Below are 22,837 nucleotides of genomic sequence, written 5' to 3'. Positions count from 1 at the left end.
ATCACTCCAGTCACTCAAATCTTGCTCTCTCTTTCATAATAAGCAACTCCTAATTAGTTTATTTTTTGCAGAAAACTAAGTAGGAGATGCGTAGGCTAGAATTTACCAGGCAGAATAATGCCAATTTGTTGCGGTGGTTGACATGTTGGCTCAGGGGAGAGCTGGATCCACAGTTTTTGAGGATAAAGGGGCAAGGAGGGAAAATAATTATTGCTACCCTAAGTTCCTTAGAAGATAGATGGGAGGGAAAACAAATAACATGAATAATAAATACTATTTACACTTTAAGGTAAATAGTCCTTCAGGTAAATCCCTGAAGGACTTCTTCTCCCTATATAAACCATTCCGGACTCATCAACATTGGTCCTTTTTCATGTGCCTCCTTCACAGGAGGTCCAGGGGGCCCCCTCATCTGTATTGGCTCCCCATTTGTGGCATGCTCTCCCCAGAGAAGTTCACATGGCACCTTCATTATATATTTTTAGATGCCATTCTTCTTCAACCAGGCCTTTGGCTGATTAATATGTTGTAGCTACTCTCTTTATCTGGAGATACTATAGTGTAGATTGAGACTTGGACCTCCTGTACTTAGGGCATGTTTTCAGAACTGTGGTTGGTCCCCTTCCTAAGAGAACTCTCTGAGATTTGCTCACTGGATTATGGCACCTAAATGAATGTAAAAACTTCATTTTCCTAGGGGATACATAATGGAGATTATAAAGTCAAGGGAAGGATCACAAGGGCGCAGTTAACTGAGAAGGTCACCTGTATGGGTTCAGTTGAATTAATAAGCCACTCACACATGAGATCTGGTTGATGGTGCTCTAAATCTCTCTTCTGTGTTTAAAAGTCTAGTGTGAGTAAAGTAGTATTTCTTTCATACTGCACAAGTTTACCAAAACAACAATAGACATTTACAAACAATTTTGGTAAAAACTGAAGTGCAGGTTAGAGGCAAGTAGGGATGGGAAATTGCAGGTACAGACTGTAATATCATGCACACACAGATTTATGCTGTAGTCCTAACTCTACTAACTTGAATGTAACCCTGATTGACATACTTCTGAGTAGACAGGGTTAGGATTGCACTAATTTTTTTGTCGTGTTTCCATATTCTGCGTGGTACTGGAAATAATTGTTTTCCTTTTAGTCCATGTGCCTGAACTACAAGTGTGGTCACCTAGGATTTTCATATACATGCCCTGAAGTTTTATCTGACTTCAAGGCTATTTTTATTTGACCCCGAACAGGAAGGATATGGTCAGGGTGGAGTACTGTGAGAAATTTTGCCAGTAAATGGGGGAAAAACAATGTGAAAGATAGGCAAACAATTCTAAAACAATTTTGCTAAGTGTAATATTTTTGGAAATCTTCCCAAAATTTGTTCCTTTGGATTTTTTTAATGAATATTTTAATGCAATAGATAAGAAAACCAAGAACATGTAAGGGGAAAAAACATGCTGCGGTGTATATCAGGAAAAACTGTTAGTGACGTTAATGAGGGTGTAACTTGCAAGATTTCTTCGCTGAGATAAATTCTATAATGTGGTGCTCCTAGTTCAAATTGGAGCTTTAGTTCATACATTGGTGTTTCCATATTATTTATTTGTTGTATTAATAGGCATCCAATAGTGTTCTCTCTCTCACACACTCTTTCGGGGTAGTGAACAAAGAAGGGGAGGGGAGGAAAGTGATAGTAAAAAACAAACAAACAAAACAAGCAAACTAAAGGAGAATCCAATCAAGTTTGGCTGGGTGCATGCTGAGATGTGGTGTATAACCAGTAGCAGTATGTTGACATCATACCTGATTGAAAAAAGAAAATGGAGGAGGAAGAGGGGGAAAGTTAGGAAGCAAACGAGAGTAGCTGATGAAGCTGTGGACTTGAGAAAGGAAGGAGGCTCTACTGAATCTGGATAATTTGAGCTTTGTTGAGGTTGTTAATTCGGAGATCTTTGTGATGAGGTGCAACCAAGCTGGTGAAATTCCTAAGGCTAGGTTAATACTGAGTCTGAAGTGAATTTAGGTGGTGATGAAAAACATGGCTCCTATTCTTGTTCAGCCACTGACAATTAGCAGTGTGCATTTGTTTTGGAATGGATGAAAACTTGAATGAAAGGGGAATCGTTCAGTTTATTTTCCATTCATTTCAGAAACAGTGTGTTTTGTAGTCAACTGGTATGAATGGGTTTAGACTTTCATTACATTCATGTAATTTAAGGATGGGATTGGCTTTCTGCAGCAGCAGTGGATCTTCTTCACCTGTTGTCTTTGTCCTGACAGCCAGTATCTTATTTACCTGGAATATTGCATTGTTCTGGGCCATTGTAGAGAAATATGACAGGCAGCAGATACATGTATGCATCTGTCAACATGAGCAAGTTCATGCAAGTTGCATGGCTTTAAAAGAGGATTTGAAATACAGTGGTACCTCGGGTTACAGGCGCTTCAGGTTACAAACTCCGCTAACCCAGAAATAGTACCTCACGTTAAGAACTTTGCTTCAGGATGAGAACAGAAATCACGTGGCGGTGGCACGGCGGCAGCAGGAGACCCCATTAGCTAAAGTGGTACCTCAGGTTAAGAACAGTTTCAGGTTAAGAACGGACCTCCAGAACGAATTAAGTTCTTAACCTGAGGTACCACTGTACCTGGAGGGTAAAGCTATCAGTGGCTACTAGCTATGATGTCTATGTTTTACCTCCATTTTCTAGATACCAGTTGCTGGAAACTACAGTGGGGAGAGGGCTCTTATGCTGGAATCCTGCTTGCAGGTTTCCCACAGGCATCTTGTTGGTCTGTGAGAACAGGATGCTGAACTAGATGAGCCATTGGCCTGATCCAGCAGGCTCTTCCTATGTTCTTACACAGTAGTCCCCAACACTCCCAACAACCTAGGGAGTGTTCATGGAGGCCAGATTTATGCTACATAGAGGCACTATTTGTACTCAGAATTCAAGAAATGAAGCTTTTTCAAGTGTGGAGATACAGCAATAGCTTAAAAAAACAAACCCTGTTGATTTCTGCTATTAAAAAGCACAGGCATCCAGCCAATAGTAAATAGTAATAGCTGGGAGCAACTGCCAGGACCATATAACACTGGCCTTGAAAGACCTACATTGAATCTCAGTACGATTCCGAGCACAAATCAAACTGTTGTTGTTGACCTTTAAAGCCCTAAAGGACCTCGGCCCTATATACCTGAAGGAGTGTCTCCACCCCCATCATTCAGCCCGGACACTGAGATCTATCCCTCACTGCAAGAAGTGGAGTTACAGGGAACCAGGCAGAGGGCCTTCTGGGTAGTGGCGCCCTCCCTGTGGAATGCCCTCCCATCAGATGTCAAAGAGATAAGTAACTATACAACTTATAGAAGACATCTGAAGACAGCCCTGTATAGGAAAGTTTTTTAAAAATATTTAATGTTTTGTTATGTTTTTATATATGTTGGAAGCCGCCTAGAGTGGCTGGGGCAACCCAGTCAGATGGGTGGGGTACAAATATAATAATAATGATTATTATGATGGCGGAAATCCTACAATTTTAAGTCCAGGGGAGATGGTGGCTTCAAGAATTGACCACTTAGGTTTGCAAAGAATTGGTAATTCAGGGAGAAAAGAAAATCCTGATGGAAAAAGAAGCAGAAGAATGAGAGGAAATAACCAGATACTAAAGGAAGCTGAGGGAGCAAAGTGGAATAAGAAATGACAGGAATAATACTGGAGCAATATTAAACCATCATCACCATCATCATAAAGCTGTTCATTCCCAGGGCATGGTGTAGAAGAACATGAAGCTGTCACCCAGCAAAAGTTCAGCTGGTCTAGGTCCAGCAATGCATGGATAGGAGGCCACCTGGTCACCCTGTGGGTGCCATATTGAATTATATTATGGGAAGGCAGGTGGGATATAAATGAAGAAAATTAACTGGAGTAAGCACAGAGGGTGTGCCTTTGGGGAGTGTGGATATAACCCTATAGTCCCAACTGCATTTGATCCAAGACAGAAAGGGGGATCATTGGATGTGCTGAAAGAATGTACAGTGGTACCTCGCAAGACGAATGCCTCGCAAGACAAAAAACTCGCTAGACGAAACGTTTTTCCGTTTTCGATTTGCCTCGCAAGACGAATTTCCCTATGGGCTTGTTTCGCAAGACGAAAACGTCTCGCGACTTTGTTTCCTTTGTCTAAAAACAAAGACATGTTTTGTTTATAAAGTTAATTTATTTTCCCTTCAATTTTTGAACTGCTCTTTACAGTATGTGTGACTTTAAAGAGCAGTTAATAAACTGTTGTTGTATCAAATTTGGCTTTGTTTGGACTTTTTTTGACCATAGGAACGCATTAATTGATTTTCAATGCATTCCTATGGGATTTCGTGATTCGCAAGACGAAAAATTCGCTAGACGACAAAACTTGCGGAACGAATTAATTTCATCTTGCGGGGCACCACTGTATGTGAGTGTCACACTTTTCAGCTTAGCCATGAATCCAGTTTCCTAGGTCAAAATATGTTGGTCTTTATATGCTTTTAATGGTAGTATTTGGTGGAAGCTTGCATTGCAAGATTACTTTTCAGGGATTCAAAGACATAAAAGTTTGGTTTATCTTTATACTCTGAAAAGAATTCTGTTTACCATTAAACAGTAATTGGAATTTGAGCACGTCCTATCCTTTAAAATCATAGCAATTATAGGTTTCCTAGTTTTACAGCATACTTGACTTTCAGTTCTTGTTCCTGATGTAAAATGTTATGGCTGTGGCATATTTCCCAGTGTGAGATTCCCGTTTGAGTGCATTTATTTACTGTTATTGTACATTTAGAAAATTACTTCCGAAATGGTAATATAATGAAAATGCTATAAATTCTTACCAGATGTATCAGTGCACTCTGTGCAGGTGCAGTTATGCTGCTGGTTAACATTTAGCATATAGTAAAATATTTGCTTTATTTCATTATAACATAATAGAATCGTTTATGTTAAGAGTTTTTAAACTTGACAGAATTATTAAACCAATTGGGGCAGATTTGAGGATGTTATAGTGAGAAACACTCTTTCATCCATAAAGATTAAAGGCTTTAGTTCAGTCCACAGCAAGTGTAGCAGCCATGCCGTGATGGGCCATCACAGGACAAGGGTGGAGAACCTGTGCTCCCCCCCCCCCCCAAGATCTTGTTGGAATCCCATATCCCATCTGCCCTAGCCAGCATGGTCAATGCTTTTGATGGGAGTTGTAGTCCTCCAACAACTGGAGGGCTACAGGTTCATCACCCCGACATATGGCATAATGGGACCCTCCTCCCATCCCTCACCCACAATGTGTGCAGATAGCTATATGGACAGGCACTGCATCCTAGTGTTATTGGGAATGACCAGCCTATTAATGCAAGCCATATTCCTAACTAGCTTGGCCCCTCCACTTGGCCAAGGAAGTGAGCATTCATGTTAATAGCTAGTTGGCTGCATGCATTGCCCAGCTGCATGCACTGAGGGGCTGGAAGAAGGGGAAAGACCTCAATGTGGGTTCTGTGATGATCCCTCTGTTGCCAAGTGTGGCATGCTCTGTGTAGATTTAATCAAACCTTTGTTGTGTCTCTTCCCCTTCCCCATAGGAGCTGGACACTCGGGTTCCATATGGTCTTTTGCCAATTATGATGAAATTCCCCTTCTCACATTTAATTGGCAAACTGAAGTTAATTAAGACGATGTTACTTTGAGTGATTGTATATTGAGAAAGTAATTGGATTCATGACATGTTTGTACAAATAATTAATTTGACATTTGCAAGGACCATTGTTAGAAAGGGAAAACAACGCTAAAATTTCACATTCTTTTGATAGGATCCATAATGATTCAGATATATTATAGATTGTAGGTAATCAATTCGGAATATAAATTTGTATCATTCATGTTGCACCCACAAGGACAATTTTGTTCTCATGGTTGATTGGCACAAGTGCAAGCTCCTTCCATGTCCCTCTCTTACACATGCACTTGCTTGCACCCTTCAATCCTTATTAAACCATAGTTTCCTGTGACATCCAAACTGCTAAACTGACTTCATCACTGCTTTATAACTGATAATCTCCCAGTTTGTAAGCAGCTATTAAACCAGTGATTCCTGTTTCAGACGTCATAGGAAACGTCTAGCACTGAAGCTAGAAGTGAGGAGAGTATATGTAGCCACACAGCTTCTTCTTCAGTCAATAAATCATGGTTTATTGACTTAAGATTACAGTATTATGAAGCAGATCATAGGCTGAAATATAAAAAGGTAAGACAAAGAAATACAAGCTGGCTTTTTCAGTTTTGAAACAGATGACAATAACATAAGAGTATGGTTGATATTACCAGTGTCAAATAAAAGGATAGGATTTTAACAGATGTTAAAGAACCACAGAATTTTTGTGTACACATCCTGATGCATAAACCAGTTTTATGGCTTAAACAAGCAAACCTTCCCCTCCAGCACAGCTTGCATGGAGCAGGAGAAGCTAAGGAATGGCAGCAGGGTGCTGGATCATGCAGAGCTCCCTAGGCAGCTGGTATTTGGAAGCACATGATTATTATGTAATACTGGAGGATGCATTTCTGTATACAACTACTAATATCATCAGGAAACCAATTCACTAGTTAGATGGAAGAAAAGTTGATTTCATGTCCCAGGCTGCTTCTTTTTTTATATTTCCCCCCAAACTATTTTCACGCTAAGATTTTGAAAAGTGCCGCAAGGTTTTCCCAGGGTAGAATGCTGCTGTACACGATGTTTGATCATTTAAAGATCATAAATAAAATTGCAGAAATTAAAGGTTGAAAGTATTACTCTGTAGCCATATGAGGTCAACACGCTGCCCAACTGGAAGGCAAGCCCATATTTAAATACATTTTATGACCAAACTTCAACGTGTATGCCTTTTCTCTTGTGAATAGCTGCTAAAGATCCAGTTAGACACACAGTAAGAATACGTCGAAGTGAATAGTGTTGATTCTTTTATTTGTTGTTTTGCCTGAAGTTTTCTGTACAAAAAAAATCAATGGGAAATTCTAAATTAATATGCTCAACCTTTTCTTCATGGCCTTTGCATAAGGTTTTTTCTACTCGTTTGCAAAATGCAGAATTTGTATTTAGAATGTGAGTAATCATATGCTCAGTTTATTTTAGGTCAGTGCAATAAAACATAATCTGGATATATTCATTTTTAATTTCATAAGGACATGACTAATTTCAAAGAACAGGTATGTCACATAGATGACTGGACAAATTTAATTTATTTTGGTCCAGAGTGGGACCGATACAAACATGTTCAAATTACAATTGGGAATAACATCCTGACAATGGCCTGGTTTACATGACATGGTAAGCCAAACTATGGCTTACTGTGAGCCCACACATTTGCGCAGTCCCAGTAAACCATGGCTTGGCTTACTGTGTAGTACAAACTGGTGGTGGTGATGGAAGTGATGCCATCTTGCTCTTTGCCCTTGGGCTGACCCTGGTGTGGAGTGGAGGCTGCCTCTTACACAAACTGTTTTTCTGACTTCCTTCTCCTAACTCCCAGTAATTGTGTAGAGGCATGAAATTGCTCATTTTACCCACCTTTTTGGCACTGCATGAAGCAGCTAGTAGAAAAAGTACAGCATTGATTGTGTAAAAATCTTGAAAAATATGAATCATCTGTCTTAAACTTATATTTATGGCTATGCGTCCATCAAATGGGTGGGGGGACCCTGAGGACTAATAGAAACAAAACACCTCTCAGAATACCTCCCTAGCATTTTCTAGCTCTCATGTACCTTTTCAAAATGTGTCTCCATTAGGAGAGTACTTGAATAATTTGTCAAACAAGTGACAACTATTCCCATGGCGATTTTTAGATAAGACAATATTAGTGCAATTGTAAGTTCATCCATATATTTGTTTTTTACTGTTCATACTAGATATCAGTTATTGCTTTATATTGTTTTGAAAATACAGTTAATTAGGTTTTTCCTTTCTTAGATCATCATCTTAAACATAATTCCGCCATTCTTCCTATTGTAAGGTTGTTATCCTATGCATTCTTACCAGTAACAGTGAGGCCAATTTCTTGATAATAGAGCTACCCTAATGGGCTCTCTTAAGTGCAAGTAGATAAATAGGGACCGCTTTATAGCGGGAAGGTAAACGGCGTTTCCGTGTGCTGCACTGGTTCTGGCTCGCCAGCTACAGCTTCGTCACGCTGGTCACGTGACCCGGAAGTGTCTTCGGGCGGCACCGGCTCACGGCCTATAGAGCGAGATGAGCACGCACCCCTAGAGTCGGACACGACTGGCCCGTACGGGCAGGGATACCTTTACCTTTACCTAATGGGCTAATAAACTAAGGCTGAATCCTTAAAAGGTAGAAGTGCTGTGGGTGGGTGGCCCCTCTGTTTGGGAATTGGGTGCACAACCTGGTCTGGGAAGGTTCACACTCCTGTTGAAGCAACAGGTTTGTTGTCTGGAAGTATTTATGGATTCCAGTTTGTGACTGTGGTTTCAAGTGGCTAGGAGTGCTTATTCCCAGCTTCAGTTGTTTCTCCAAAAACAGTTGCCTGTGCTCTAGTAGCTTCCTGCCTGGACTACTGTAATGTGTTTCATGTGGGGCTGCCCTCGAAGCTAGAATGTGACTTCTAGGCTGGTAAGAAGGGCAGCCTGATGGGACCCTGTGTCAGCAGTCCTGAAAGGACTGCACTTGCGGCCATTGAGCTACTGGGCCAAATTCAATGTATTAGTACTAGCATGTAAAACCCTAAATGGCTTGGGACCCCAGTTCCTAAAAGAGTGCCGTGCTCAACATCACTCGGCAGGTGAGGCCTTGTTGGTGTTGTCTCCACTGAGCCCTGCCTGCTTGGTATGGAGCCATGATAGGGCCTTTTCTGTTTGTAGACTCCCCTGCCTAGTGAAGTGCATCTGTCTCCCTTATTCTTTACCAGGAAAAACATTCCCCAGACATTTGATGACTGAAAGACACTGGTATAATGTTTTTAACTTCTTCTTTAAGTATGTTTTTGGTTGCTGCTTTTAATGTCTTATCATTGCTGTATCTGCCACACTGGGCAGCATGAAGGATGGGGTATAAATTGAATTAATAACAGTAATAATAAAGCTGTAATTACACTTTTGAAGGATTTTTTGGAACTAGCTACATACCTCGGGGCGGGAATGTGAGTGGTTTCAGTGTTACTTGTTCCAAATTATCTTAGGGAAATCTTCTCTCCTGCCACCCACAACAAAATTGGAACTGTTTTTACTTTAGATCTGACTCACTCTCTAGACACAGTTCTACAGAGTTATGTCTGTTCCCTTCTAGTGCAGCAACAAAGCTGATAGCACATTTGCAAAGCTAAGCAGGGTCCAATATGGTTTCAAATTGGATGGGGAACCAATTTTGAGATTCCAGCATTGCAGGGGGTTGGACTAGGTTCTTGATCTCCTCAAGTCCATACTGTACTACAGGAGGAAGGGGGAGGGGAGAGCAAGCATATTCAATACAATACTTGTCAGGGTTAACTTCTACTTCCAAACCATCTCTCTATCTCCAACAGTAGCCACCCAGATTCCTTACCTGGAAGACTCATTTATAGAATGTGTATGCAAAAAGCTCATCTGTTGCAGTGTTTAGACATGACATCACTTGCAGGGCAGCAAACATGTTATGGGCTCTTATACTATAAGTAGAACACACACTCCTATATTGTTTGTACCTATCTTGTAATTAGAGGCATGTTTTGTGAGTGAAAATCAGTAGCTGAAGATGTGAATCTGTCCTTAGTGCTGTAAATATTTTGTACTACATACTAAATCATTTTTATGGCAGTCTAACTCAGTGTTGTGGGAATTTTATTAATTCTCAAATGGTGAAACCAAGAGGCTTTCTGTGCGAGTAAAAAATAACACATATTGACAGTTTGCTGCACAAGAAAATGCTAAGAGAGTTTCACTTCTCAGTCAGTAGTAGACTGATGAATTTCATAAGTTGGTGGATCCCCTTAGTAGTAATAATATCTTTGGAAATTACTGACTTAAGCTGATCTTGTGGTTATGAAAGGTTTTATTAGTACAATTTTTTTTGTAATTGATTTCTACCTTTCAGTAATCATAGTGAGAATGCTGTGTTCATTTTAAATCTTTCTTTTAATCATTCCTGATTGATTTAAGCACATAACTTTCAACTCCAAAAGCAAATTAGGTGTATTTATTTTACATCAGTGCATGAGAGTTTTTTGGGTAACAGGTTTTTTGATAATTTAACAGCTGCAATGGTAGATAAGTACTAAAATCAGATAAAGATTCAACATATAGTAGAATATAGCAGTAGTGAGACAGTAGGCAATGCTTTTCTTAAAGAAATACAGTTAGACTTGACAGTATTTTATATACATGCATATAGCCTGCTGGATCAGGCCAGTGGCCCATCTGCTCCAGCATCTTGTTCTCACAGTGGCCAAGCATAATGGCAATTCATGATTAAGCCACATTTTTGTGGAACCTGGAGCGTCACTTTTAGGGTTTCCTGAGTTTGTTTTTGGTTACACCTTGTGATTAGTAATCTTTTAAACTTGGTTCATAAAACTAAAGTGGGGAGGATTATTCTTAGGAAAAAGGTTTCTACATCTGAATAGTTACATGCATACATTAAAAAAAATATGAAAATAAATAAGAATATGCATCTAGCTGATCCTATCCAAAACGGTTCCTATGAGCTAAAATTCTGTTAAGCAAATGTCAGAATCCTTAGAACCTTATGTTGGTTAGCAGCTCTTTCTGGTTTTCAATGTACCACCTCAGATCTGATCTTCACTTTCTCCTGAGAACCTCCAAGACTTTGCCTTTGCAAGTACCTCTTTAACTGTGACCTTGAGCTATCTCCTTCTCCTCCTCCTCCTCCTCTTCTTCTTCTCCTCCTCCTCCTCCTCCTCCTCCTTCTTCTTCTTCTTCTTCTTCTTCTTCTTCTTCTTCTTCTTCTTCTTCTTGTATAAATCAAACCACAAACCAGCCAACATTAAAAAGTACACTCTTCCCTTAATCCCTTTTGCAGACCACATGCTGAAGTGGTTATCTGCCAGCCAAGGTTGACTCTAGGAAGCAAGTTAACCATGTAATTCACAAACCAAACTTTATACAAGATCATTGTTTCTTTCTAAACAGTCCAATTCTTTTAGACAAGCCAACTTCAAACCATGAGTTATGAAGCTGACTTCTTAAACTTTAAGTGTTTGTTTTAAACTAGGATATCTAGTTTGTACATATTTATTTGAAAGCAAAGCTAAATTTGGCAGAAATTATCCCACTAGTCTTATGGGAGGAACGGAAAGGAGTGAGAGTTGTGTGAGCCTCATTTTTTGCTTGGCCTTATGGAGACTTTGTTATGTACGTATTCAGTGGTCTGTGTTTGCCTGAGCTTGAGTCTGCACTAAGGATTCAGAGCTCCTGTGTTCTGATTCGATACATGATATCCAATCACAGAACATTTCAGGATTTGAGCCTCTGCCATTGGCCCTTAAACTCTGAGTCATGATTTGCAGCTTGGAAGTTTAGATAGCCAATCATGTCGGGAGTGGGAGTGGCCCAGGCCTTCAGGAATGTATATAAGCGGTTGCTTTGCCCCTGTTGTTCAGTTCTGTTGGTTCAATAAATGTTATTGCTGTTTTCTATGGTTACCAGAATTTTTTCAATGAATCCGGGGACACTTTTTTTTTCTGGAAGCTGAGTAGCAACAGGGAGTCAATAGTGGGGATGGTGAGGCAAAAGACCCTGGGCCCAGGCACATAGGTGCAAAGCCCTTCTTTCGCACCCTGTGAAACATAAATGTGCAGTTTTTAAAAAACTGGGACACACATCATATGGGGACTTCCAGAGAGGAAAAATGTCAGGCGCCACGGCAGCGAGCAGCTCCTGAAGCCAGCCAGAGCCAACTGCGCTACCAGGCTGGCTCCAGGCTGCTGAGGCTGCCACTGCCATGTTTCCCGGGGACAGATTTGCAAATCTGGGGACTGTCCCTGGGAACCGGGGATGTCTGGTAACCCTATGTTATCACTGTGTTTTGCCTTGTGGGAACCCACCTACACTTCAGGCTTGTCCTTGTAGCACTAAACAATGGTTTAGCATTCAATGCAAACCAGGCCATTCTGTTTCTGTGTTGAGGTTTTTAATGGTTTTTCTTCACTGTTATACGTGCTTTCTTTGATATTTTGTGATACAACCCTTTGAGTAATGAATATTTTTTTAAGTGGAGCTTTTATAATATTTTAATTCTTTCTTCCCCTGCTCCCTTCCCCACACTTTCTTGAGTGCTGATGATTTCAGGTTTAGTTTGGATTGCATAAGAGATCATTGGAGACTTAAGATGGTATCATTGTAATATTTGTTTTATGTACACAACTACTAAGACTGCATCATGCTTTCTAAAGGAAACAAGTGTGTCTCAAAGTGTTTCACCTTTAGTTAACTTTCAGATCTGTTTGCCACTCTATCCGAAAAACAGCTGTTCACTGCCATAACACCATATCTCTGCATTTCTCACTAGCCATAGCTTGTTATGTTTCAAAGGCAGGAGAGAAACAGCGTTTTGGTCATTATAGAATCATAGAATCATAGAGTTGGAAGAGACCACAAGGGCCATCGAGTCCAACCCCCTGCCAAGCAAGAAACACAATCAGAGCACTCCTGACATATGGTTGTCAAGCCTCTGCTTAAAGACCTCCAAAGAAGGAGACTCCACCACACTCCTTGGCAGCAAATTCCACTGTCGAACAGCTCTTACTGTCAGGAAGTTCTTCCTAATGTTTAGGTGGAATCTTCTTTCTTGTAGTTTGGATCCATTGCTCCGTGTCCGCTTCTCTGGAGCAGCAGAAAACAACCTTTCTCCCTCCTCTGTGTGACATCCTTTTATATATTTGAACATGGCTATCATATCACCCCTTAACCTCCTCTTCTCCAGGCTAAACATGCCCAGCTCCCTTAGCCGTTCCTCATAAGGCATCGTTTCCAGGCCTTTGACCATTTTGGTTGCCCTCCTCTGGACACGTTCCAGTTTGTCAGTGTCCTTCTTGAATTGTGGTGCCCAGAACTGGACACAGTACTCCAGGTGAGGTCTGACCAGAGCAGAATACAGTGGCACTATTACTTCCCTTGATCTAGATGCTATACTCCTATTGATGCAGCCCAGAATTGCATTGGCTTTTTTAGCTGCCGCGTCACACTGTTGGCTCATGTCAAGTTTGTGGTCAACCAAGACTCCTAGATCCTTTTCACATGTACTGCTCTCAAGCCAGGTGTCACCCATCTTGTATTTGTATTAGTTCCCATAGAAGGAACATCAGCTTATCATCCGTGACTGTCAGAAAGCAATTAGGTTAATGAAAGATGGTTTCATAGTGGGGTGAATTTTGTTGTCAAGGTTGGCATGCACGATTCATTTGGGGTTCACCTTTTAGCATTATAATGACAATATATGCCTTTTTTTATTCGCTTTGAGATATGCTAGTTAAGCACCCTTTTATCATAATTTCAGATACACATGAATCGCTTCATTTTAATACAGTTCATTCACAGTGTCTAATTGGTACATAGTGTCTCTGATGTTCATTAAAATGTAATAATATAAAGGCAGTAACACCAAGACAGTTGCATATGAAGAGCATATCTATTCTAAGCATAAACCTGCTGGTGCTTATGTTCCACTTTTACCCACACCAGCTTGCATGTAACCTCAAAGCTGACAGCCTGTTACAAAACAATTTTTTTTAGTTTAGTAGTTTTTAGATTTTTCTGGGAAACCATGATGCAACAAGAAGGACAGTCGCCGTTCGAAAATAATCTTCCTGCCTTTATGCTTGATGTGATTAATAGCAATGAGAGATGCTGGTGAAGTTTGTTTGTTTTATTTGTTTAGTAATGTATATAGGTTGCCTTTTTGGGAAGGCAACTTACACATCATAAAACAGAGTTTTCAAATTACAGAGGCAGTATCTATAACTTTAAAACAATGGCCAGTTAAAGCATGTAAGGCAACATAACTCTTAGCAGAAAAAGAGCTATACAATCTAAGAGAGTTCTCTAAAAGTTAAAAGAAAATTTTAAATGCCTTATTTAAGAGAAGGTGGACCAGAATAAATGGGTTTTTAAAAATTCACTTAAATATTTATAGCACCAAGGACAAATGTACTTCTGTGGAGAAGGAATTTGACAATCTGGGAGCCACCACAGTTTGGGGGGTGGAGAAAGGCAAGGAAGGAGTGGGCACACGATAGTGGCTTATAAAATTATATGTGCTATAAGAAACTGGATAGAGAAGTTGTTACCATTTCTCATAATATTAGGATGCCATGAAGGTGAGTGGTAGAAGATTTCAGGGCAGACAAAAAGAAGTACTAACTCACACGGCTTCTGGAATTAGTCACCACAAGATGTGATGATGGCCACCAACTTCTGTAGCTTTAAAAATATGATTAGGCAAATTCACGGAGGACAAGTCAGATCACTGACTACTCATCTTGATAGCTACCTCCCAATGATCAGAGGCACTATGCCTTTGAATACCAGCTGCTGAGAAACAACAGAAGAGAGGACTCTTCCCCCCATGCCCTGCTTGGGGGCTGCCCAAAGGCATCTGACTGGACATTGTAAGAGACAGAAGGCTCAACTAGGTAGGCCTTTCATCTGATCCAATAGGCCTCTTCCTATTATCTAAATTTATAATGTTTTAATCCTGAACCAGTGTTCAGTTGTTTGTGTTGGTTAGGTTTTCCGAGTTATTTATTTAACAATATAACTAAATGTTTATAGCTCAAGCACTGTTGTATGTATTTATTACATTAAAAGACTTTCTTTTATGATTCACAGTACTATTTTACCGTCCTCTTTGGTCATGAAGGACAGAAGCCACTTGAGCTCCGTTGCGAAGAGGAAGCAGATGGGGAAGAATGGGTAGAGGCTATTCACCAAGCCAGGTATGAAACCTCCACTGACAGTCTCTGCCTAGTCAAGCACTCCTTTTGTTTACTGAGGAGAAATCTACTTCCTTCTCTCTCGTACTATTCTGGACTCAGCAGATCACACAACAATACCATTACCTGCCACTGATCTTCTTCCTTCTTCTCCTGATACAAAAAGTCTGGAGTTGTTCAGAGGGTCAAACTACACAGTACAGCCTATGCCTTGAAGGGCAGAGTTTTGTTGTTTTTTTACCACATGCAGGAAGACTGTTCCAGATAGGGACTGTAGCATGGTGGGTTGGGGGACTGCCCCCCATAGCCCTAGTCCTGGCCTTGCAATCTCTTTCAGAAATAAGATCCCATTAAAGCAGATGAATTTTTCCCACAATGCAAATTACAGGTGCATGGTGGGAGCAATGGGCTAATGCTCTCAACCCACATGGCAGGGCCCCAATCTGGATCAGGCTTCCACTCTGGAAACCTTTGCCCTTAAAGGCACAGCTATGTAGCAAACAACATGCAGTTTGATCCTCTGGAGACAGTTTTTTTCCACCATCACTGATCAGGAAGTATGCAAAATTCTCACCCCTCTGATACTTCTATACAGCAAGTCACTATACCCTACATATAAGTCTGTAGACACTTACTTCAATACAGTAGTAATTTTTCTTTTATTGCCCCAGTATGATTCCTTGCTCTGCCTGGCATGGTGGCTAACAACTTTTGGCTTCAGCTGTGGCAGTAATGATGTGAAATGCTATATTAAGAGCACATGATGCAAGTAAGATGGCAGGCCAAAGGAGAATGGACTATTTCAGAAGACGAGGTCTTGCCGGTAGTAGAGGGAACTTCTAATGCCTATACAGTGATTTGGAGAAGCATTCTTTATTAAACAAGTGTGGGATAATTATTTTAGAACATACTTCACTGGCAACACGATTAAAATACCTCTGATACTTCTATACAGCAAGTCACTATACCCTACATATAAGTCTGTAGACACTTACTTCAATACAGTAGTAATTTTTCTTTTATTGCCCCAGTATGATTCCTTGCTCTGCCTGGCATGGTGGCTAACAACTTTTGGCTTCAGCTGTGGCAGTAATGATGTGAAATGCTATATTAAGAGCACATGATGCAAGTAAGATGGCAGGCCAAAGGAGAATGGACTATTTCAGAAGACGAGGTCTTGCCGGTAGTAGAGGGAACTTCTAATGCCTATACAGTGATTTGGAGAAGCATTCTTTATTAAACAAGTGTGGGATAATTATTTTAGAACATACTTCACTGGCAACACGATTAAAATGGCTGGAGTTGGAATGCATTGCTTTGGTCAACATGATACTTCCAGCCAATCAAATTGCGAGGGAAGAGAGTCTCTTGCACTCCTTTCAGTCAGGACATGAGAAATGTCCATGAAAGCATGAACTGTAGCCACTTCTTCCTTTGTAGGCAATCAGCCACTATTAGGTCTTGCTTGATAGCACTGCTCTTTTGATGGCCAGCATTTCTTTGAATCTCCTTACACCTCACTGATACCTGGCCATACTGTGGTTCACTGTTTAGGTCTGTCTTTTACAGTAAGAGAAACATGTTACTGATTTCTCCTATCTTCCTGTTCCTATACTGTTCTGGTAACATTACAACAATAAGATCATGTGAGAGTTACAGACAACATGGTTATGTGTCATGTCAATGCCTCTCTTCTCTGGGATGTAAAATAAAAGCTGTCTTCACTGAGGGGAAAGGATGTAAGCTCTGGGTAAAATCAGGAGATGATGAGTAGCCAACTGTTTTCATGAGCATGGAAACATAGATAGTGTAGTTTATAAATTGTGGGTGATGATCATGGTAAGAAATCTCAAGCCATCCTCTGTTGTCTTCAAACAGCTCACAATGATCTCTTATAATTTAGGTTTAATCTGAGTTTCTTTTCCAAGCCAGCAACCAAATTTAATAGCTGTTCCCAGTTTCTGCCTTGGAGTAGATAGAATACTGTTAGATCATAATAAATAGCTTATTCATAGTTTCAGAATTATATGGATAGGAATGAGTCGACCTTTTAAAGATCTCAAAGCTATATTATAAAGTGTTTTAAAAATGATTATTGCAAAGCAAGAAAAGGGACAAAAAATTAGAATACTCAGTTTAGGCTAGTCCTGAGCAGACCTTGGGACATACTTCTGAGTAGACATGTATAAGATTGTGCTGTTAATTCATTGCTTTATATTGCTTTTTCTGGAGCAGAGCTGTTCCTCTCAAGCAGGCAAAAGTGTGAGGAAGTGAAATAATCTGTTGATTGGAAAATAACCCATGCAGAAATAGAATGTTTCTGTGCAGAAGGTGATACTGCTCCATCCTACAGTGTTCTGTGTGCACCTTGTCCAACAGCCAGGCAAAGGATTTCAGCACTGATTCTACTGACTTACTCACGTGCCTTAAGGGCAATGTCTCTGCCAGAAAGCCAGAGACCTCGAGAGCAATGTCTTGCATCAGTTCTTAACAACTTGGTTGTGTTTTAGAGCCCCACATGCTAAAGGCCTCCCCATTATTTTCTGCAAGGGGGAGCCACCTCACACTTTCACAGGCATTCATTATTGAATGTACTGATATTGTGCCAGTCTTTTAATTAGGGGTTTTGGAGGGAAAGAGAGGTTACCAATCTATTATTAATTTAAATTAATAGGTGGGATCAACTGCACCCACCCAGACAACACATACATAACTCTTAGAATGAAAGATTCCCATGAGTGAACTTGCCCCAACTCATTTTTAAAATCTTGGCAGGAGGGGTGTCAACTGTTGGGACATCACTGTAGCTGCTATTTGGTTATAAACCTCTTGCCTAGGACTCTTGACTTCTGGGCCTTGCTCCTGAGTCTGTTACTAGCTTGAATAAAGATATTTCCCTTACTTTTAAGCACGAGTTGCTGTCATTTTGTTTAGGGATGGGAGCCTGATACAGATAATCAATTTCCTCCAAGCATATATCTTGACACTTTGTTAGAGTAGGAGAGATGTCGTCTGTTTTCCTCTCAGTTTAATGTAATATTTTCAGAAGTACTGTTTTCTTCTTCAACTTAAATTTGCTACCTACCATAATTAACACAGATTGTGGCGGGCATTCTGCTAAATGAAACATCAACCCTCCCCTTTTTCCCTCTTTGCAGCTATTCAGATATCCTGATTGAGCGGGAAGTTTTAATGCAAAAATATATTCATCTAGTTCAGATTGTAGAGACAGAAAAGATTTCAGCCAATCAGTTACGACATCAGCTTGAAGATCAAGACACAGAAATTGAAAGGCTTAAATCAGAGGTATGTTCCGATATGATGTGCAGGTTACATTTTATCACTATCTTTATGAGCCAGTTTATATATTAGGAATGCAGTCTACTTCCCTTTTGAGTCAATGTCCCCCCCCCCAAAAAAAAACAACAACCCTTAAATTATGTGAATGAATTGAACCTTAGGTTAATTGTGAAATAATCACCACTGAGTATGTAGACTTAGATTTCCTTGCCTGATAATTTTCCTGACTTCATCCGTAATCTTCATTAATGATGCAGACTTTTAAAACTGCAACAAAATAATGCAATTTTATTTTAGTCTTTGCCATTTATTTTTTTTAAATTTGCATAGCATGGCATTATATTTCATTTCCCTAAAGCAGGAATTTACATGTTCTTATCCACCAAGCTAAAATGCATCCTACTAGCCACCTGTTGTGGCCTGCTAAGTGCTAAGTCCTGTTTTTACACTCTCAGGCAATCAGAGACCACAGACGTCCTGGTGACTGCTACGGTATGTGGGGCTTCATAGATCACAGGTTGTGCAAACCTACCCTAGAGTAGGTAGGTGATTATGTAACGCAAGTCTAAGAAGCCTCAAAGATCTGGAAATTAAGGGTATTGAAGTCTCAAGTTAGATTCCGGAACTGAGAATTCTGAGTAGAAAACCCTTTTCCTATTTTATTGCTTTTGACAGATTGTAGCTCTTAACAAAACAAAAGAACGAATGCGACCTTATCAAGGCAACCAAGAAGAAGAAGATCCTGATATTAAGAAAATCAAAAAGGTAAATTTCTGTTTAAATGGAAAAGAGTTTATAAAATAATTTGTCCACACCCTTCTTTGAATTAGAAGAAATAATTTATTAAGTGTAAAACTCTACCATTCAGCTCAGTATGTGTTGAATTTTAAAACTGCAGCAAGATCACCTAATATCTGAAGTATACTATTTAGTTGAGCAGGCAGATAATGGTGAATTGGGGTAGGTGTATGTACAGTGCATATCACATTACCCAGTATAAACTGCTTGAAAAAGGTTTACTGACCATTGTGTTTTCAAGCCACTTTAATTAAGATTTCTTTTCCTTATGATTTTACTTCATCCAGCCCAGTCCACAGATTTGTGTGCATTGCTCTATATTTGACACTGTAGTTCAGTGGAAAAGTAAATGCTTTGCATATGCAAAAAATTCCCAGGTTCAGTCCAAGTAGGGCTGGAAAGTACTGCTGTCTGGGCTGCTGGAATGAGTTATCATAGGCAGTACTGAACTAAAAGGACTATTGGTTTGACTTGGTGTAAGGCAACCATGCCTGGCACCAGCATACAGCAAACTGGGGCATATGGAAACTCTCACAGCACTGCTTCTGTGCCTACTGCTGCTAGTACTCAGGCTGGTCACTTGCCCACCCATGATAATGATGGCGGTATTCATTGGAGCCTAAGCTCTGCATGATAATTAATGGCTGATCCCACCTCCCAACGGATGTACATTGGGGTGGGAATAGCATAATTAACCCATCAGCACCAAGGAATTTGTGGATGTGCAGCTGATGAGCATTGCTGCTAGGCTTCTCCTTCTGCATGGCCTTTTCACGGCTCTAATGGTGCTGCTTTACCCACCTGCCTACAATTACATTGAAGGAGAGTTCTACCCATCTACATATAAGCATACAAAGGTGTACAAAGTTTACTCCCCTGCTCACAGCAATGTCTGAAGATTGCAGAGGTGCAAGAATAAGTTACACACACACACACACACAAACATTTCAAAGGTCATTAAGAGTGTGTTCTTCTTTTGTTGAATTACCAGGTTCAGAGTTTTATGCGAGGTTGGTTGTGTAGAAGAAAATGGAAGACAATTGTCCAGGATTACATTTGTTCTCCACATGCAGAAAGTATGCGAAAGAGAAATCAGATCGTTTTCAACATGGTTGAGGCTGAATCTGAATACGTACATCAGCTTTACATCCTTGTGAATTGTTTTCTAAGGCCGTTAAGAATGGCTGCAAGTTCAAAGAAACCACCAATTAGCCATGATGACGTCAGTAGTGTATTCCTCAACAGGTACCCCATTTGTTTGTTTGTTTGTTTGTTTATTTAAAATATGTCCAGACCTCTTTCATCTTCAAATATGAATGTATACAAAGGGCAGTTTAAAAAACGGGTAAAGAGAAATAAAACAAATACAATAAAATTAAAGATAAAGCAGCAGTACTGTAGAATGTAATCACAGTGCAATCAGGTACATCTTTAGAATTGAGTTCAATGAGATTTACTCGCAGATAAGCATGGCTTGGATAAAACAAGTATTTGATGTATTTTGTAAATCTTGTTCCATTATGATGGAATGAAGTAAATCCAGCTTTGGCAATTTCCCAACTTTCTTCTTCAGAGTATTTCAGTCACAGCTTTTTTTCTTTTTTTCTTTTAAAAAATATTCAGGTAGAAGTGTAGATCTTTTGCCTTCTTGAAGGCAAAAAATATTTCCCCGCCCTCGAAAATAAAATAATAATAAATCATGCTACATAGATGAGGTCCAAAAGTTAGCCAGTAACATACTTTTGTTTATTTGATAAAAAATTATAACCCACTTCTTCCAGATGTTTTGAACTATAGCTATTTATTCAGTAATGTTCAAAGAATATCTTATAATGACAGAGTCCAACTTTTGTTTATTGTTTCAACTTTTATTTCTTTGCAGTGAGACTATAATGTTTCTTCATGAAATATTTCATCAAGGATTAAAAGCAAGAATAGCAAACTGGCCTACTTTAATTTTAGGTAAGTGCTCTTCACTAGGGCCATAATTATTTTTGCTTGGCCATATGGGGATATTAGGAACAATTGCATCCTCTTTTTTTGCAGATGTCAAGTGTGTTTTTCAGAAGATATAACCATTTTAGGAAGGTGTAGTATGTTTCAATATGCAGAGCGGCTGAAAAATTGCCTCTGCATATCAGTTCCACTGTTCAAAGTATACAACTTCTGTCAAGAGAGGAAAGGTGGTAACACTATTCCTTGTTAGGACTTCAGATTTTGCAGTTCTGGATGTAGATAATTTGCACTTAATGTTCTGTTTTATTTCTAAATATGACCTATGAAAAAAAGTGGATGGCAGCAACAATTTACTTTTCTCTTTGTTCTGTATAGCTGATTTATTTGATATCCTGCTCCCAATGCTGAATATTTATCAAGAATTTGTTCGGAATCATCAATATAGTCTACAGGTCCTTGCAAACTGCAAGCAGAACAGAGATTTTGACAAACTTTTGAAGCAGTATGAAGCCAACCCTGCCTGCGAGGGCAGGATGCTCGAGACATTCCTTACTTACCCCATGTTTCAGGTATTTTTGTTGTTACAGTGGTTTTGGGCATGTTATAAACACTACTTATATCACTTGGTTAGTAATACTAATGGCTGTTGCTCTAGCAGATTGGTTGTTGGTTGTTGTTGGCCTCCATCTGTCTTGAGAGGCAAAGGAAGAGTGCGCCTTCGTGTGTAAAGTAAAACCATTGGAGAGTTACAGCACCTGCCGTGGCTGTAGAAGCTGATACAGAAGAGACGTGTTTTGTTGCAAGTTGGGCCAATACAGAAGGTGTCCTGTTTTGCTGCTACAGGTGCACCATGGCGTTTCTTTTCTTCTCCCAGCAGTCATTCCTCCTATGGTTACTGCTGTGGACAACCTGACTGTCTTGTCTCCAGGTACTGTGATCGTCTGCAAGGCTTATAACCACATGGCGGGGTTAAGGTTACCAGCCTTTATGTCACATTTGCAGACATTTTTGTAACACAAGAGTTGGTGTGCCAGCAGGCCTGGTACCTGAAGCTTTTGGCAAACTTGCCATCTTCCATTCTGTGTATGTGACAAAGCCAGTGTAGATGTCGCTGAGTCAGGACTATGAGCAAGATGGGAATGTGGACTTGGGAAAGCACATCTTTATTTGAGACTCTGTACTTCCATGTGATGCACAAAATCGTCCTGGCACAGCACATGTGGAAAGGCATTGAGGCATCACTCCTGGTGGTTGTAAGTTGCCTACAACTCACTTCCATAAAGCAGAGTACTCAACACACACTTGATAGACCTTCATCTTGGTATTGGTCGTTAGCATCACATTTTCCCTTACCTTTGGGGTATGCCTGCCTTGCCAGTTCACTTGTCTAGCTCAGATTTGATGGAATGGTTGCTTGTTGTGGTGGAACTCAGATAGACAAAATCATCTACTACTTCAAGTCTGTGGAGTGCTGACAACATCCTGACCCAGAGTGTTGGTCTTTGTCAGGCTGATGGTGAGGCTGAACTCCATGCAGGCTTGGGCAAAATGGTTGATGAGTCTCCATAGAGCTTCCTTGGAGTGGGCTGTCAAGGCTGTGTCATCTACAAACAACATCTCTATAACTGTATAGTTTGTCTGGTGGAAGGGTCTTGAGCATAACAACCTTTTATATTACAGTCACAATTCAAAAGAGCTTGTAATACTTTTGAAGACATTTTGTTTTTGTTTTTTTAATTATTTGTTCCTATACCCAGTGGTTGTATGATAAATGAAATTTTCTGCTATCAAGATAAATTCAATTCTCTTAAT

At 40.0% G+C, this 22,837-nt stretch overlaps 1 protein-coding gene across 5 annotated transcripts in view; it reads left to right on the top strand.

Annotated features, from left to right (window-relative positions):
* RASGRF2 (Ras protein specific guanine nucleotide releasing factor 2) overlaps positions 1-22,837 on the top strand; it is a 93,950-nt gene that overhangs the window by 13,906 nt on the left and 57,207 nt on the right. For all 5 annotated transcript variants that reach the window (XR_014517056.1, XM_083465185.1, XM_083465183.1 and 2 more), the window contains exons 2-7: positions 14,868-14,974; positions 18,130-18,277; positions 18,947-19,036; positions 20,061-20,314; positions 20,952-21,031; positions 21,401-21,594. Coding sequence is in view for 4 of the 5 variants with exons in the window: in XM_083465183.1 (XP_083321309.1) it covers positions 14,868-14,974; positions 18,130-18,277; positions 18,947-19,036; positions 20,061-20,314; positions 20,952-21,031; positions 21,401-21,594 (873 nt within the window). In the remaining variant the exon portion in view is untranslated. The remainder of the gene's footprint in view (positions 1-14,867; positions 14,975-18,129; positions 18,278-18,946; positions 19,037-20,060; positions 20,315-20,951; positions 21,032-21,400; positions 21,595-22,837) is intronic.

This window comes from Podarcis liolepis, assembly GCF_965112155.1.
Source record: "Podarcis liolepis genome assembly, chromosome: 11".
NCBI classification, from domain to species: Eukaryota; Metazoa; Chordata; class Lepidosauria; order Squamata; family Lacertidae; genus Podarcis; species Podarcis liolepis.
The sequence above is the reverse complement of the archived record's forward strand: the minus strand, read 5'-3'. Positions and strand labels throughout refer to the sequence as shown.